At 44.2% G+C, this 16,786-nt stretch overlaps 1 protein-coding gene across 12 annotated transcripts in view; it reads left to right on the top strand.

Moving 5' to 3' along the window:
* LOC121272269 (centrosomal protein of 170 kDa-like) overlaps positions 1–16,786 on the top strand; it is a 160,017-nt gene that overhangs the window by 120,044 nt on the left and 23,187 nt on the right. For 8 of the 12 annotated variants that reach the window (XM_041178901.1, XM_041178828.1, XM_041178874.1 and 5 more), the window contains 3 exons: positions 6,651–6,840; positions 8,741–8,902; positions 11,816–11,904. In XM_041178901.1, coding sequence (XP_041034835.1) covers positions 6,651–6,840; positions 8,741–8,902; positions 11,816–11,904 — 441 coding nt within the window. The remainder of the gene's footprint in view (positions 1–6,650; positions 6,841–8,740; positions 8,903–11,815; positions 11,905–16,786) is intronic. The other 4 variants (XM_041178892.1, XM_041178909.1, XM_041178866.1 and 1 more) reach the window with 1 other exon arrangement.

The raw sequence follows: 16,786 nt of genomic DNA, 5'->3' as shown, positions 1-16,786 counted from the left end.
GGAAGGGACTGGACAAGGGGAGAGAGAAGGGAGTCAAGATAACGAGAAATGAGTTCCGTGGGGCACGAGCAAGCTGACACGATCGGTCTACATCAAACCATTTTTTCCAGGACTGTCACTGACCTCATCTACGCTAGAGATCTTCCTCCCACAGCTTCCAACCTGATAGTTGCCGAACCTCGGACAGCCCACTTCCACCTCCTACCCAAATTCCACAAACAGGACTGTCCCAGTAGACCGATCATGTCAGTTTGCTCCTGCCCAACGGAACTCATTTCTCGTTATCTTGACTCCCTTCTCTCTCCCCTTGTCCAGTCCCTTCCCACCTACATCTGTGATTCCTCTAACACTTTACGTCACATCAACAATTTCCAGTTCCCTGGCCCCAACCGCTTCCTCTTCACCATGGACGTCCAATCCCTCTACACCTCCATCCCCTGCCAGGATGGTCTGAGGGCCCTTAGCTTCTTCCTCGAACAGAGGCCTGAACAATCCCCATCCACTACTACTCTCCTCCGTCTGGCTGAACTTGTTCTCACGCTGAACAAGTTCTCCTTCAACTCCTCTCATTTCCTCCAAATAAAAGGTGTGGCTATGGGTACCCGCATGGGCCCCAGCTATGCCTGTCTCTTTATGGGGTATGTGGAACATTCCTTGATCCAGTCCTACTCCGGCCTGCATCCACAACTCTTTCTCCGGTAGATCGATGATTACTTCGGTGCTGCATCATGCTCTCGTCGGGACTTGGAAAAATTTATTAATTTTGCTTCCAATCTCCACCCCTCCATCATTTTCACGTGCTCCATCTCTGACACTTCCCTTCCCTTCCTTGACCTTTCTGTGTCAATCTCTGGTGATAGACTGTCCACCAATATCCATTACAAGCCTACCGACTCCCACAGCTACCTCGACTACAGCTCCTCACACCCCGCTTCCTGTAAGGACTCCATCCCATTCTCTCAGTTCCTTCGCCTCTGTCGCATCTGTTCTGATGATGCTACCTTCAAAAACAGTTCCTCTGACATGTCCTCCTTCTTCCTTAACCGAGGTTTTCCACCCACGGTCGTTGACAGGGCCCTCAACCGTGTCCGGCCCATCTCCCGCGCATCCGCCCTCACTCCTTCTCCTCCCTCCCAGAAACATGATAGGGTCCCCCTTGTCCTCACTTATCACCCCACCAGCCTCCGCATTCAAAGGATCATCCTCTGCCATTTCCGCCAACTCCAGCATGATGCCACCACCAAACACATCTTCCCTTCACACCCCCTGGTGGCATTACGTAGGGATCGTTCCCTCCGGGACACCTTGGTCCACTCCTCCATTGCCCCCTACTCCTCAACCCCCACCTATGGCACCTCCCCATGCCCACGCAAAAGATGCAACACCTGCCCCTTCACTTGCTCTCTCCTCACCGTCCAAGGGCCCAAACACTCCTTTCAAGTGAAGCAGCATTTCACTTGCATTTCCCCCAATTTAATCTACTGCATTCGTTGCTCCCAATGCGGTCTCCTCTACATTGGAGAGACCAAACGTAAACTGGGCGACCGCTTTGCAGAACACCTGCGGTCTGTCCGCAAGAATGACCCAAACCTCCCTGTTGCTTGCCATTTTAACACTCCACCCTGCTCTCTTGCCCACATGTCTGTCCTTGGCTTGCTGCATTGTTCCACTGAAGCCCAATGCAAACTGGAGCAACAGTACCTCATCTTCCGACTAGGCACTTTACAGCTTTCCGGACTGAATATTGAATTCAACAACTTTCGATGTTGAACTCCCTCCTCCTTCCCCATCCCCTTTCCGTTTCTTCCCCCTTCCTTTTGTTTTTTCCAATAATTTATATAGATTTTTCTTTTCCCACCTATTTCCATTTTTTAAAATCTTTTATACCCCCCCTACCCCCACTAGAGCTGTACCTTGAGTGCCCTACCATCCATTCTTAATTAGCACATTAGTTTAGATAATATCACCACCTTCAACACCTGTGTTCTTTTGTCTGTGACATCTTTTGATGATCTGCTCCTATCACTGCTTGCTTGTCCCTACAACCACACCACCCCCCTCCACTTCTCTCTCCTGACCCAACCCCCCCCACCCCCCGCCCACCTTAAACCAGTTTACGTTTCACCCCTCTCCTTGGATTCACCCAGTTCTGCTGAAGGGTCATGAGGACTCGAAACGGCAACTCTTTTCTTCTCCGCTGATGCTGCCAGACCTGCTGAGTTTTTCCAGGTAATTCTGTTTTTGTTTTGGATTTCCAGCATCCGCAGTTTTTTGTTTTTAATAGACAGAAAAGTATATTTCCCATACGGCCATTCTACCTACCTGATAGAAATTTTTATCCTCTTTATTTAGAAGCCAAAGTTTTCCAAGCTGTGATTGTGCCTGGTTAATTCAAAAGATGCTATCATATGGATGCTGAATGTGTTCCTATTAATTCTTCTCTCCGAGACATTAATCAATTTATTTTAACATCACTCCGTATTTTCCAGGTTATATAATGCAACATTTTCAGGTGTGAAATTTCTGCTTTAAAAGTTCCTCTAACTGCTCTTTTTTAAGGAATGTTGGTGACTGTCATTAAAGAAATGAAGAAAAATATAGCAGTTGTAGATTATTGGTTTATTGAATTATGTGGTACTAGAGTGCATTACTGATTTTTTTTTGTCCTTCATGCTCTAACCTAATATTAGGATATATGTGAATTAATTTTTCTGTCCACACAAGGTATCTTTATAGCCTGTCTGAACTGAGACTACCATGTTGTGACATATTTTCTGTTGTAAGCCAACACCCACTAATCCCATCAGTCTGGTATGAGTTTAACATCTGTAAGACTACTATGTTATATCCTATTGCATCACTGAATCCTCCCAGTATCTTAAAAGTATTTTGAATGCTGCATGCCTGTTTATCACAGTGCCAGCATTTTATTGCCCATCCCTAGTACCTTTGAGAGGGTGAAGGTGGACCTTGAACTAATTATGTGGTTTAGATACAGTGTGATTGCCAAGCCACTTCAAAGGGTATTTAAGAGCCAACTACATCTGGAATCACACACAGGTCAGACTGGGTAAGGACAGCAGGTTTCCTTAAAGGACAATTAGTATTTGGATTTTTAACAACAATCCAACAGCTTTTTTAAAATTCATTCACGAGATGGCCTAGCATTTATTGCCCATCCCTAGGTGCCCTTGAGAAGGTGGTGGTGAGCTGCCTACTTGAACCTCTGCAGTCCATACAGTGTAGGTACACCCATAGTGCTGTTAGGAAGGGAGTTCTAGGATTTTGACCCAACGATAGTGAAGGAATGGTGATATATTTCCAAGTCAGGATGGTGAATGTCTTGGAGGGGAACTTCTGATCCACCTGCTGCCCTTGCCCTTCTAGATGGTAGTGGTCATAGGTTTGAAGGTGCTGTCTAAGGAGCCTTGGTGAATTTCTGCAATGTACCTTGTAGGTGGTGTATACTGCTGCTACTGTGCGTCAGTGGTGGAGGGAGTAAATGTTTGTTGGTGTAGTGCCAATTAAGCACGCTGCTTTGTCCTGGACAGTGTAAAGCTGCTTGAATGTTGTGAGAGCTGCACTCTTCAGACAAGTGGAGAGTATTCCATCACACTCCCGACTTGTACCTTGTAGAAAGATGGTGGACAGGCTTTGGGGAGTCAGGAGGTGAGTTACTCACCACAGGATTCCTAGCCTCTGACCTGCCCTTGTAGCCACGTATTTATATGGCTAGAACAGTTCAGCTTCTGATCAATGGTAACCCCAGGATGTTGATAGTGGGGGGATTCAGTGATGGTCACCTTTTAATAATAATAGTTTTTTAGATTCTAGATTTTTAAACAACCTAAATTCAGGTTCTCAAATTGCCATGGTGGAATTGAAGTCACTCTGTCTGGATTATTATTGGGCTCCTGGGTTACTAGTCCAGAAAGAAGACCATTGCACTATTATGCCTCCTCAAGCAGTGAAAAAACAATCTAGTTATATTTCACCCAAATTAATTGTAAAGCTCATCAGAAGGCAAGACTAAAGAAAAAAAAATGAAATTCAGCTATTGGAGTTCATCTTCGCTGCAAAATTTACACTTTCTTTAGATTTAATGGGTTGACATCATACAAAAACTTAGTTTTGATTCCAGAAGTAGCCTTGATGACCATCTCTCCCTCAGGGTAGTAAGTGTATCTGAAGAACCTGAATAATGGAAGTCTGGGATCTTCCAATTTGTTAAGGGATACAAACAAATTTGAGCTAAGTTAACAGCAAACTCCTTCAGGAACCAAACATTAAGCTGTACCTGAAGATGTAAACCAATTAGTCTTTCATGTGTCCAGTAAGTCAATGCACTACAGATATCATCCTCGGGGGTGCAGTCTGAACTTGAAGCCCAGAACTTTTCAAGGGTGTAAAATGAGGTTGCAGTACTCCCATTAGGAGAAAAATGCAACTGCATCAATGAAGATTCCATTTGACCAATCAATCCGACTGTTAATAGCTAGGGCTACCCACAGGTGGTCATTCCACATCAGCATTGTGCAACCAGAGGCTACTGTGGGCTTGTTCAGAATTGCAGAATGTAACAACTATGCCCCTAGATGGTATACCAGTGCTCTGGCAACAGAGATTCCTGTTCTTTCATTCATAGAACAAAAGGTGAGAGTGACTGCCCTTGACTTCAAGGCAGCATTTGACAAAATGTGGCATCAAGGAACTCTAGCAAAACTGGAGTCGATGAGAATCGGGGAAAACTCTCACTGGTTGGAGTTATACCTAGCACAAAGGAACATGGTTGTGGTTGTTGGAGGTCAGTCATCTCGGCTCCAGGACATCAATGCAGGGTAGTGTCCTTGGCCCAACCATCTTCAGCTGCTTCATCAAACACCTTCCTTCCATCATAAGGTCAGAAGTGGGGATGTTCACTGATGAATATTCAGCACCATTCATGACTCCTCAGATACTGAAACAGCCCATGTCCAAATGCAGCAAGACCTGAACAATATCCAGGCTAGGGCTGACAAGCAGCAAGTAGCATTCACACCACACAAGTGTCAAGCAATGACCATCTCCAACAAGAAAAAATCTAATCATCATCCCTGACATTCAATAGCATTACCATAGCGGAATCCGCCATTATCAACATCCTGGGGGTTATTAGTGACCAGAAACTGAACTGGACTAGCCATATAAATACTGTGGGTACAAGAGCAGGTCAGAGGCTAGGAATCTTGCAACAAATAACTCACCTCCTGATTCCCCAAAGCCTGTCCACCATCTACAAGGCACAAGTCAGGAGTGTGATGGAATACTCCCCACTTGCTTGGATTAGTGCAGCTCCTACAACACTGAAGAAGCTTGACACCATCCTGGACTAAGCAGCCCACTTGACTGGCACCTCTTCCACAAACATTCACTCCCTCCACCACTGACGAGCAGTGGCAACAGTGTGTACCATATATGAAATGCACTACAGGAACTCACCAAGGCTCCTTAGGCAGCACCTTCCAAACCCACGACACTGCCATCTAGGACATTGGCAGCAGATACATGGGAACACCATCACCTAGAAATTCCCCTCCAAGCCACTCACCATCCTGACTTGGAAATATATCGCCATTTCTTTACTGTTGCTAGGTCAAAATCCTGGAACTCCCTCCCTAAAAGCACTCTGTGTATACACCACATGGACTGCAACGGTTCAAGGAGGAGCTCACCACCACCTTCTCAAGGGCACATAGGGTCAGACAATAAATGCTGGCCTAGACAGCAACATCCACATCCTGTAAATGAATTTTAAAAAAACATATAATTTAGGAGAAGACAAGGTTGGTCCTTCTAGTCACCTGTTACTAGCCCCTGAACACTGGTTGTTGGGCCAATAAATGTTTGACCCACTCAGAATCTGTGAAGACAACATCTGCTGATCCTGAATAATGTAGTCTAGCACTGTAACGTCCTGGACTTCTGTTTGATGACATGGTCCTTGAATGCGCCAGATTGGGGCAACTGAAGTTACAGTAATCAATTGTTATTGGCATTAAGGAAAATCTTTGTTTTGGAAATTTATACAAATTTTATGCATTTGTCCACTGACTTGGTGTAGGACCATCATTTCAACCTACAGCATGAATGATATCCCAGGTTGGGCTAACAATTGGCATTTAACAGGATAACTGATGCTTTTCTGTTTCAAACTTTCCCATTCTTTGAAAGATGTTCAGCTTCTATATATGAGCTCCGTTCTAACCTATTTCTTGTTGGCTTTGTGGTTTAACACAGCTCAGTTTTACTAGCCTTATTCCTTTGTACCAACTTTGTTTTATGTTCAGCATAGTGGGAGAGAAATCATTTGGTGACTGGATGTGAATTTACTTAAAAGCCAACATCCTTAACAGGGTGGCAGTTCCTAATTATAAGTGGAGCTTAAATTTCTTTCAAAGACTTGGGAAGAATCTAAACTGTTTGCATTACATAAATGAGGCAATTGCTGTAAAAACAATCCAGGGTTGCTCTCTATTCAATTGAGTACAGTATTTCTGAAGATCAAACTGACTTGTGATTCTTAACTCAGTAATAGTTTATTTTTAATGCTGGTAATCTTTGTAATGGGTAATTCTTCAGGATTTGGTGTGCATTTCTTTTCTCATGATCAGGATCAGTCAAGATCTGGCCAAGGACCTGGCCATCCTTGCACGTGAAATCCATGACGTGGCAGGTGAGATAGATTCTGTGAGTTCATCGGGCACTGCCCCTAGTACCACAGTAAGCACTGCTGCCACCACCCCTGGTTCAACCATTGACACAAGGGAAGAGGTAGGAGACCTTCATGAAGGAATGCCTAAGGTTCTTGCTTTTTTTTATTTCCTTTTAGTTCTAGCTTTCCATCCTGAGTACTATAAACACATTTCATTTTCCTTAGCTTTTCTTAGCCATTTGGTTCAATTGTTTGATGGACAATTGTTGATGTACGATTACATTAATTTTTGTAATTGCTGTTCAACATGAAATTTTTAAAACTAAAACTCAGTTGCTCAAGTGAAAAGTTAGAAAATTGGCAAAATTAAAGTGTTTATTGTATTTTTCATTTAACATTTAAACATTAGATACATTTGTTTTGTCTTATCCCTCACTAATTAGATTAACTATTCATCTTAGCATTTGTAAGAGTGTTGGCTTTTATAGGTTCTCATCAAGTTGTTGAAATCTTGGTGATTGTTTTGTGTAATATTTGTGTAATAGTTTTTAATAGGACTAAAATATAGTGCCTTTTTACATTGGAAATTTTACAAAACATTTCATGATCTACAAATTGCAGTAATATAGCAGCTAAACTATTTTATAACTATAAAATAATTGTAAATGTAATATTTCTAATTAAAATTTGCTTTACAAGCTGTAAATTTTAGACTCCATTCTACATGTTCCCAATCCTGATGGTGTCTATTTGGGATCTTAGGCTATATATGTGGTGCTAAATGAAAAAGTTTTTTAATGGCTATGTGGAAGAATGAGGTTATAATTTGCTGTTATAACCTTATGCATAACCCTCTCCTGTAAACACAATTTTAAACAAAACCATAAAAACTGCAATCTTCTTAAGGTCTGAACTATTACTGATTGTAAATCATGCTTTGCAACAAAGTACTTTAACCTTCTGTGGATTGTAATTGGATTCCTGCAAATAGAATTCCAGAATCAGATACAAGAGCATGCATCTTGATGTGTTTGTACTTGTGGTCACTTGATGTGAGCAATATGTTGCTTTCCAGTTGTAATCTTGGATGTTAAAGAGATTTAATTTCTCAAATGTACTAAATTTAATTGTACAAGTGTTGTGACGCACAAATGGTGTGTTGTTCATACCAGCTGCTGTCAAGACTGTTGCTAATTCTGCTAAATAATATGATTATAAGCTGGACAAATTACTTGATATCTGCTTTAAAAAATTATGCCATAAGACTGCATCACATGCTGTGTCATATTTTGGAATTTTTTTTTACAATGTTTTCCACTTAAGGAGTTTGGAGAAAAAGAGAACTACTTCTAAATATTAGCTGTTTAAAGCAAGTTTTTATTTTCCTGGAAACCTGTCATGTAGCACTGCAATTATATAAAGCCATATATAACAAAAATCAATTATCCTTCAGTTTGCTTGCTATATTTTGCATTTTACTATTTAAATTAGTGAAACTTATGCTGATTAGTTATTAGGTGAACTAACCAAAATATATGATTCCATAACTTAATGTCAATTTACCCTTTGAGTGGTTGAGTTGAATTTATGTCCATTTCAATTTGATCATCTATATAAATATGAAGATTTAATTTCATTACAGTTTTGATACAAATAAAATTCTGAATGCCACTACCAGCTGTCATTAAATGAACTCAGTCCAGGTTTCACTACTAACATTAACTGGAAAAGTTTGAAGGACCAGAAAGTTAATCCTGCTGTGCACTTAATACAAGTAGAAATTGGTGTAATTATTATTTCAACATTCCAGAGCTTGGACTTGTGAAACAGTGGGATTGTTGAATCACCTTTAGCTAGAGAGTCGGACATTGTTGCTGGCCAAATGCAGAGCTGCTAATTCCAGCAGTGGTGGAGAGTGGGTTTGGAATCCTTCAGACGTTTCTGGTGCAAAATATAAGTTTGCATAGTGTTTTTAAACTAAAAAAATAATTTTTACCTTTCATGTAAAAGGAAGTGCAATAACCTTTATTTTCATTTTTTCCTGATCAGTTGGTTGATCGAGTTTTTGATGAAAGTTTGAATTTTAGAAAAATCCCTCCAGTGCCATGTATAAAACTACCAGCTGGAAATGGCAGACCAAGTGACTCCAGATCTCGGATTTTAGAAGTTGCTGATCAGGCTACAAAAAGAAAGACATGGAGTAGGGATGAGGTAAGAATTGTAGTGTAGCAATTGATCTTAATTAAGGAACATTGTCTTGCTATTATAGAGATGGAAACAGGAGTAGGCCGTTCAGCTGCTTGAACATGTTCTAACATTGTTAATTCACAGTTGAACCATACCTTTACTTCTTTTCTCAATATCCCATGATAACCTTAACTAGCAAAAATGTGTTGATCTTCACCTCAAAAGATTTCAATTGACACAGCATCCACAGTCATTTCACAGAATCACAGAATTGTTAAGGCGTATAAGGAGGGAGGCCATTTAGCCCATTGCATCTGCACTGGCTCTCTGAGCATTTTAACTTAGTGCCATTCTCCTGCCTTTTCCCTGTAACCCTGCACATTGTTTCTATTTAAATAATCATCCAATGCCCTCTTGAGCCTGCCTACACCACACTTCCAGGCAGTGCATTCCAAACCCTAACTACTCGCTGTGTGAAAAAGTTTTTCTCACCTCACATTTGCTTCCTTTGGAAAACGCTTTAAAACTGTGCCCTCTGGTTCTCAATCCGTTTACAAGCAGGAATAGTTTCCCCCTATCTACTCTGTCCAACAAGTGATGCAGTTCTCATGATTTTGAAGACTTCTATCAAGTCTCCTCTCAGACTTCTCCTCTTCAAGGAAAACAGTCCCAACTTCTTCAGCCTCCCCTCATAACTGAAGTGCCTCATCCCCGGAATCCATTCTCGTAAACCTCTTCTGCACTCTCCAATGCGTTCACATCCTTCCTATAATGTGGTGCCCAAATCTGAACGCAATACTGAAGTCTAACCAATGTCTTATGTAAGTCCGTCATAACCTCCCTGCTGTTGTACTCTATGCCCCTTTTAATGAAGCCTAGAATACCGTATGCTTTAATAACAGCTCTCTACCTGCCCTGCCACCTTTTAATGACTTATGTACATATACACCCAGGTCTCTCTGCTCCTGCACACCCTTTAGAATAGTATCCTTTATTTTATACTGTCCCTCCATGTTCTTTGTACCAAAGTGTATTACTTCACACTTCTCTGCATTGAACTTCATTTGGCACCTATCTGCCCACTCCAATGTGGCTATCCTTTTGAAGTTCTACATTGTCTTCCTCACAATTTACAATTCTCCCAAGTTTCGTGTTGTCTGCAAACTTTGAAATTGTCTCCAATTGGCAGAGAGAGTTCTAGATTTCTTTGATGCTTTGTGGTGTGTGTGTGTGTGTGTGTGTGTGTGTGTGTGTGTGTGTGTGTGTGTGTGTGTGTGTGTGTGTGTGTGTGTGTGTGTGTGTGGGGGGGGTGGGGGGTGCTTCCTGATTCATTGAAATAGGAAATAAAAATTTAAGGAATGATTGCTGAGCCACATGTACTCTGCTTCACAAATATTGCCGACTTCCATCTCATGCTATCATTTGCCTATGCCCCTTCTCAGCCCAACTCAGGCTAAAACCCTCCTACAAAACTTTGTCATCTCCAGACTCAACCACTAATCTCTTCTAACTGAACCTCCGCCCTCTAAACTTAAGCTCATCCAAAAACCCCCCATAATCATTGACTCCCTTGACTATCAAAAATCTAACTCGGCCCTGAATAAATTCAGTCACCCAGCCTCCACTGCTTTCTGGGGAAAAGAATTCCACAGACTAATGACCCTCAGAGAAAACAAAATCTCTTCATTCCCATTTTAAAAGGGAGACTTTTATTCTTAAACTGTGGTGTCTAATTCTAGCCTCCCCAGCAAGAGGAAAAATCCTCCTGGTATTCATCCAACAAATCCCTCAGGATCTTATATGTTTCAATGAGATCACCTCTCATTCTTCTAAACTCCAATGCATAGGTACTGGCCCAGCCTGTCCAACATTTTTCATAAGGTATCCTAGAAGTGAGTTGAGTGAACCTTCTCTGAACTGCTAACACAATTTTATACCCTTTTTTTAAAAAATGAGACCAAAACTGTACACAGTACTCCAAATGTGGTTTAAACAAGACCCTGTACAGCTGCAGGAAAACATCTCTACTTTTATCTTCCATTCCCCTTGCAACAGAAGTCAACTCTCTATTTGCCTTCTAAATCACTTGCTGTACCTATGTACTAACTTTTTGTGATTCAAGCACCAGGACACTCAGATCCCTCTACCACTGAATTCTGCAATTTCTCTCCATTTAAATAGTATGCTGCTTTTCTATTTTTCCTGCCAAAGTGGACAAATTCACATTTCTCACATTTTGCTCCATCTGCCAAAATTTTGCCACTCACTTAACTTAGCTCTATCCCTTCGTAAACTCTTTACCTTCTCTTGACAACTTACTTTCCTACCTATCTTGGCACCATTGGAAAATTGAGGTACCTTATATTTGGTCTCTTCATTCAAATCATTGATATAGATTGTAAATACAGTGAGTAAAAAGTGAAGGATTATCCATTCTTTTAACTTGCTGATTTGTTGTCTGTGAAAATTCTCCAATGTGTTTGGTTGCTTATCATGCTTAATGACATCAGTGTTGCTGGACATATGGAGACCCCTTTGACATGCGCCAAATTCAAACTAATATCATGAAAGGTGACATGGGCGCCACAGAGATTGCTAGGTCTTTGTGGGCAGCTTTTTTCAAGTCAAAGACAAGCACCTTCTTTTCACTGTTGACTGCAAAATCCAGGCAATTGATTATTATTAATCCATAGAGGCGATCCGAACAATTGTAGTGGGAAAATGAAAAAATAGCTCCTAAGTCCACACCTTTTGACAGTAACCTCTTTATTTTTTACTACTTGCATCTTTGAGTACCAACAAGACTAGTGAGATATTGGTATAAAAATGTAATGTTTGATCTAATGTAATGAAGTAATTGGGCTCCAGTCACATTTGAATAACAATTTTCTTTGATTTTACAACCATATTCCCTCTTTGATATGTTTTATATTTTAGGCGGTTCTAGACAGTTTGATGCTGACCTCTGTATCCCAGCTGTCACAAAAAATAAGGCACGCAATGGAGAAAACTGCTCTGAAGATCAGGTAACCAAAGAACTTTACATATGTTTTTTTGTTAATGGAAGGGAAAAAGTGAAGAGGGAGACAATTACAGACACGTTAAAGTTGTATACTTGTGCAGTTTGCTTCAATTCAAAATGGTTAGATTCACATCAACATAATCACATTGAGGATACCCTCCATCATGATGTGTGGCACGAGTGTGTGTATATATAGGGGTTTAAGAAGGGGTAGAGTTTTAAGTTATAGAGTTAGAAGTTAGCAGTTCATATTTCTTTCTGTTGCCACTGGTTAACGACAGTTTGTTCAATAAACAATTATTTACATATTCAGTTTACAAACCTGGTGCTCATATTCTGTTAACCTAAATTAAACGGTTAGGCAGAATTGGGGCAATTTGGTGGTCTGATCAAACTTTTCACATTTGTCATGGCTCAGGGAACTGTGGGGCTTGATATTAGAGTGCACTATCCCCAGCGAGTTGTGACACTAGCAACTCAAGACTGGGCACCCATGAGGCACTGTGGGCCATCAGCAGCAGCAGAACTGTACGTGAACACAATCTGTAACCTCATGGCCTGGCATATCCCACCACTCTACCATTACCATCAAACCAGGGGATCAACTCTGGTTCAATGAAGAGTGAAGGAGGGCATGCCAGGAGCAGCACCAGGCATACCTAAAAATGTGGTGTCAACCTAATGAAGCTATAACACATGCCAAACAACATAAGAAGCAAGTGATAGACAGCTAAGCGATCCCACAACCAATGGATCAGGTCTACAGGACCTGCCCCAAACACTGCCTCACTTATGCACAGGCAGCCAAAGCCAATGAGGGGGAAGCAGAGGAAATGCTGTGTGTCACTACTACCAAGGACATTTGCAACACTCCAACCACCAAGGCCCACAGTGAGTACAACGGGACAAAGGAAGACACAGAGAGAAACAAGGTGGAGGAAAAGATTGAGGCAACAGACAGCCAATCAACAGCACTGCCCCCTGAACCTCCTAGTCCTCCAGGAGAGCGAATCAATGGAGGAGGAGGAGGCAGCAGTGGAAAAGCAGCAGGGGGACTGGCACCTGGTGAAGAGAGTCAAAAGGAGGAAGGGGCTAAGAAGGAACTAAGCCATTTCCCAGACAAGTGGCAAGAGGCGTCTCCCATCTGACACGGATGACAAGGGCAGCAGCTCTTCGGACGAAGAAGTGCCAGGGCTGCACTGACAGAAGAAGCAGCAAAGCTCTAGGGAGTTGGAGGACGAGACACCCGAGCTCCAGAACATTGAAGACAATGAGGAGACCAGCGCACTCCAACTTTACCTACAACCCGAAGAGGCCAGTGCACCACAGCCCCAGGAATCTGGGAGCAGTGAGACGCTCAGCGCACCCCAGCTCCAGGAATCTGGGAGCAGTGAGATGCTCAGCGCACCCCAGCTCCGGGAAGCCAGGGGCAGCAACGCCCCAGAGGGGGAGAGGATTGGAGAAGCTTTTCCAACAAAGGTCATTTCAAACCCCGCTCTCTGCATGGACCCCCAGATGTCACCCGAGCAGAACACTGCCAATGGGGAGTTTCAGGACAGTTTCCTCAGACCATCCAAAGTGAGGTAATTTGAGCACACTATGGGTATGAAGGAGCAGACTAAAGGTCTGGGACTCTCAGAGACAACAGGTTTGGTAAGAGAATAAATGCTTTAAAATGGGTTTAAAGATTGTATCCATAAATGTGCGTAGCATTAAATCTACTGCGCGATGTGTTGTGACCTTGGACTACCTTGCCAAGGTCAAAGCTGACCTATTGTTTCTGCAGGAGTGTGCGATACCGCACCTCAGCTCCTACAGGCAATGGTCACGATGGTGGTCCCACGGGCCATCGATCTAGTCGGGAGGAAACAACTCTCGTTCCTCCAGCTTGGGTAGTCTGCTGCGGGGAGGCAACTTCACTGTCTCCGAGGTTAAGGAAGTGGTGGGCGGGCGCCTCCTCGTAGCAGACGTAATGTACGTGAACGCTCGCTCCACTCCAGTTAATAACGTGTACGCCCCGTCACAAGGGGCTGAACGGCTGGAGGTTTTTCAGCAGTTCCCACTGCTGCTGGCGACCTCCAGGCCGGTCATTCTGGGCGGTGACTTCAACTGCATCATCAATGAGGCTGGATGATCCAGCAGGGCCAACAGCAGATTGGATGCTACATCCAGATCCCTGATGGAAACAGTTAAGGATGCCAAGCTGCATGACGTCTTCAGCAACCCTGCAGACAGTGCGCAGCGTAGATACACCTGGTCGCAGCCTGACGGGTCCGTCCGTTCCAGGATAGACTTCCTGTTTGTGTCCCATGCATTCGCAGTCAGATCCACCGACGTCAAGCCGGTGTTCTTCTCTGCCCACTGCCTCCTACTGGCTGACTGCCACTTAGAGAAGGACCAGAGGGCGGGCAGGGGGGCATGGAAGCTAAACATGCAACTGCTAACCCCAGAGAACATTGAGGAGCTCAAGAGGGATTACAAAAGTTGGGGAACCGTGAAATCCCTCTGAGTCCCTGACACACTGGTGGGAAGCGATCAAGGGAAACATCAAGAGGTTTTTCATCCTCAAAGGCACCCAGAAAGCTAGAAAGGAACAGAGGGAAATGTCCTGACTTCAGAAAAACATGCAGAACCCGCTTCAGCTGCTGTCGATGGGGGTTGATGTCAAGGAGGAACTCCAAGAGGTGAAGAGCCAGCAAGCCTCGCTCTTTGCCTCGGAGGCCTCCAAGATCATCTTCCGTTCCAGAGTCTGTTCCGTGAAGCAGGATGAGACATGCTCACGTTTCTTCTTCCAAAAGGTACACACACAGAGCTCTGTGATCAGCAGCCTAAAGGAAGAAGACGGCTCAGTAATGTCGTCACAGTCCGACGTTTTGAGGATCAACAAATCCTTTTATGCCGGATTGTATGACGTGAAGCCCACAGATAGCTCGGCCTCCCAGTCCTTCCTGTCCTCTATCATGGAGGTCTTAGACGACAGTACACGGGAGAGCCTGGACAAAGCGCTAACTCCTGACGAACTGACTGAGGCCCTTGAGTCCTTCAAGAAGAGTAAAACTCCCAGAAGCGACGGCTTGCCGGCGGAGTTGTATTCGGCTCTATGGGACTGGATCGGCCCAGACCTACTAGAAGTGTAAGAGAGTATGCTCCTGGCCGGCAGTATGTCAGAATCCATGAGGAAAGGCATTATCACCCTCATCTACAAGCACAAGGGGGAAGGGGAGGAAATTAGAAATTGGCGACCCATTTCATTGTTGAATGTGGACTATAAGATTCTGTCCAAGGTCATCGCCAGTTGGGTCAAATCCGCTCTGGAATTGGTGATCCACCCCGACCAGACCTGCACTATGCCGGGCAGGAAGATCTCGGACAGCCTCGCGCTGCTCAGAGATACGATTGCCTATGTACAGGACAGGGGTGTGGATACCTGCCTCATCAGCCTGGATCAGGAGAAGGCCTTTGACAGAATATCGCACACCTACATGGTGGATGTGCTCTCCAAAATGGGATTTGGGGAGAGAATTTGCAATCGGATCCAACTGCTCTACACTAACATCAGTAACATAGTCTCAATCAATGGGTGGGAATCAGATAGCTTTCTGATTAAATCTGGAGTCAGGCAGGGCTGTCCTCTCTTGCCTGTTCTTTTCGTGTGTTGCATAGAACCCTTTGCTGAGTCCATCAGGAAGGATCCGGGCATAAGAGGAGTGACGATCCCAGGCAGTGGAAGCACTCAGATCAAAGCCTCCCTGTACATGGACGATGTCGCCATCTTTTGCTCGGATCCGCTGTCGGTGTGCAGACTGATCCACATCTGCAACCAGTTTGAACTGGCCTCGGGAGCCAAGGTAAATCATGGGAAGAGCGAGGCCATATTCTTTGGGAACTGGGCTGACCGATCCTTTGTCCCCTTCACTGTCAGGGCTGACGGCCTGAAGGTGCTGGGAATATGGTTCGGAGGGACCAGGGCATGCGTTAGAAACTGGAAGGAGCGAGTATCTATGGTGAAAAGGAAACTGGGCATGTGGGAGCGACGCTTCCTCTCCATTGCGGGTAAGAACCTGGTCATCAGGTGTGAGGCACTCTTGCTGTTGCTGTACGTGGCGCAGGTCTGGCCCATTCCACACTCCTGCGTGGTGGCGATCACCTGGGCCATTTTCCGCTTTATCTGGAGGTCGAAAATGGAAGACACAACATACAAGCCTCTAGATAAAGGGGAAAAAAAGGTGCCCAACATTGCCCTCATACCGATGGCCACCTTTATGTGTGACTGCGTCAGGCGGTGCGTAGACCCTCAGTATGCAAACACCAAGTGTCACTACATGTTGAGGTTCTACCTGTCCCCGGTGTTGCGAAGGATGGGTCTGGCCACGCTGCCGCGGAATGCTCCAAGTAGTTGGACCGTGCTGCACCACCTGTCCCTCGTGGGAAAATTTTTGCAGAGAAACACCTTTGACCACAAGTCCATCAGGCAGTGGTCAGCACGTAACGTCTTAGAGGCCCTGAGGGAAAAGGAGAGGGTGGATCCGGTGTGATGGTTCCCCGAGCATACTGTCAGTCATTTGGCAGAATGCCTCATTGCCAGAACTTTCCAACAAGCACCAAGACGTAGCTTGGCTGGTGGTGAGAAAGGCCCTCCCCATCAGATCCTTCCTACATGCCAGGAGTCTCACCCCCTCGGCACGTTGCCCTCGAGGTGGATGTGGTGGGGAAGAGACCGTTGTTCACCTCCTTGTAGATTGTGCCTTTGCAAAGAAGGTCTGGAGAGAGATGCAGTGGTTTCTGTCGAGGTTCATCCTGAGCAGTTCTGTGACACAGGACTCTGCTCTACAAGCTGTTCCCAGGGACACACGCTGAGACAAACATCAACTGCAGCTGGAGGATCA

This window comes from Carcharodon carcharias, chromosome 2 (assembly GCF_017639515.1).
Source record: "Carcharodon carcharias isolate sCarCar2 chromosome 2, sCarCar2.pri, whole genome shotgun sequence".
Classification (NCBI taxonomy): Eukaryota; Metazoa; Chordata; class Chondrichthyes; order Lamniformes; family Lamnidae; genus Carcharodon; species Carcharodon carcharias.
The sequence above is the reverse complement of the archived record's forward strand: the minus strand, read 5'-3'. Positions and strand labels throughout refer to the sequence as shown.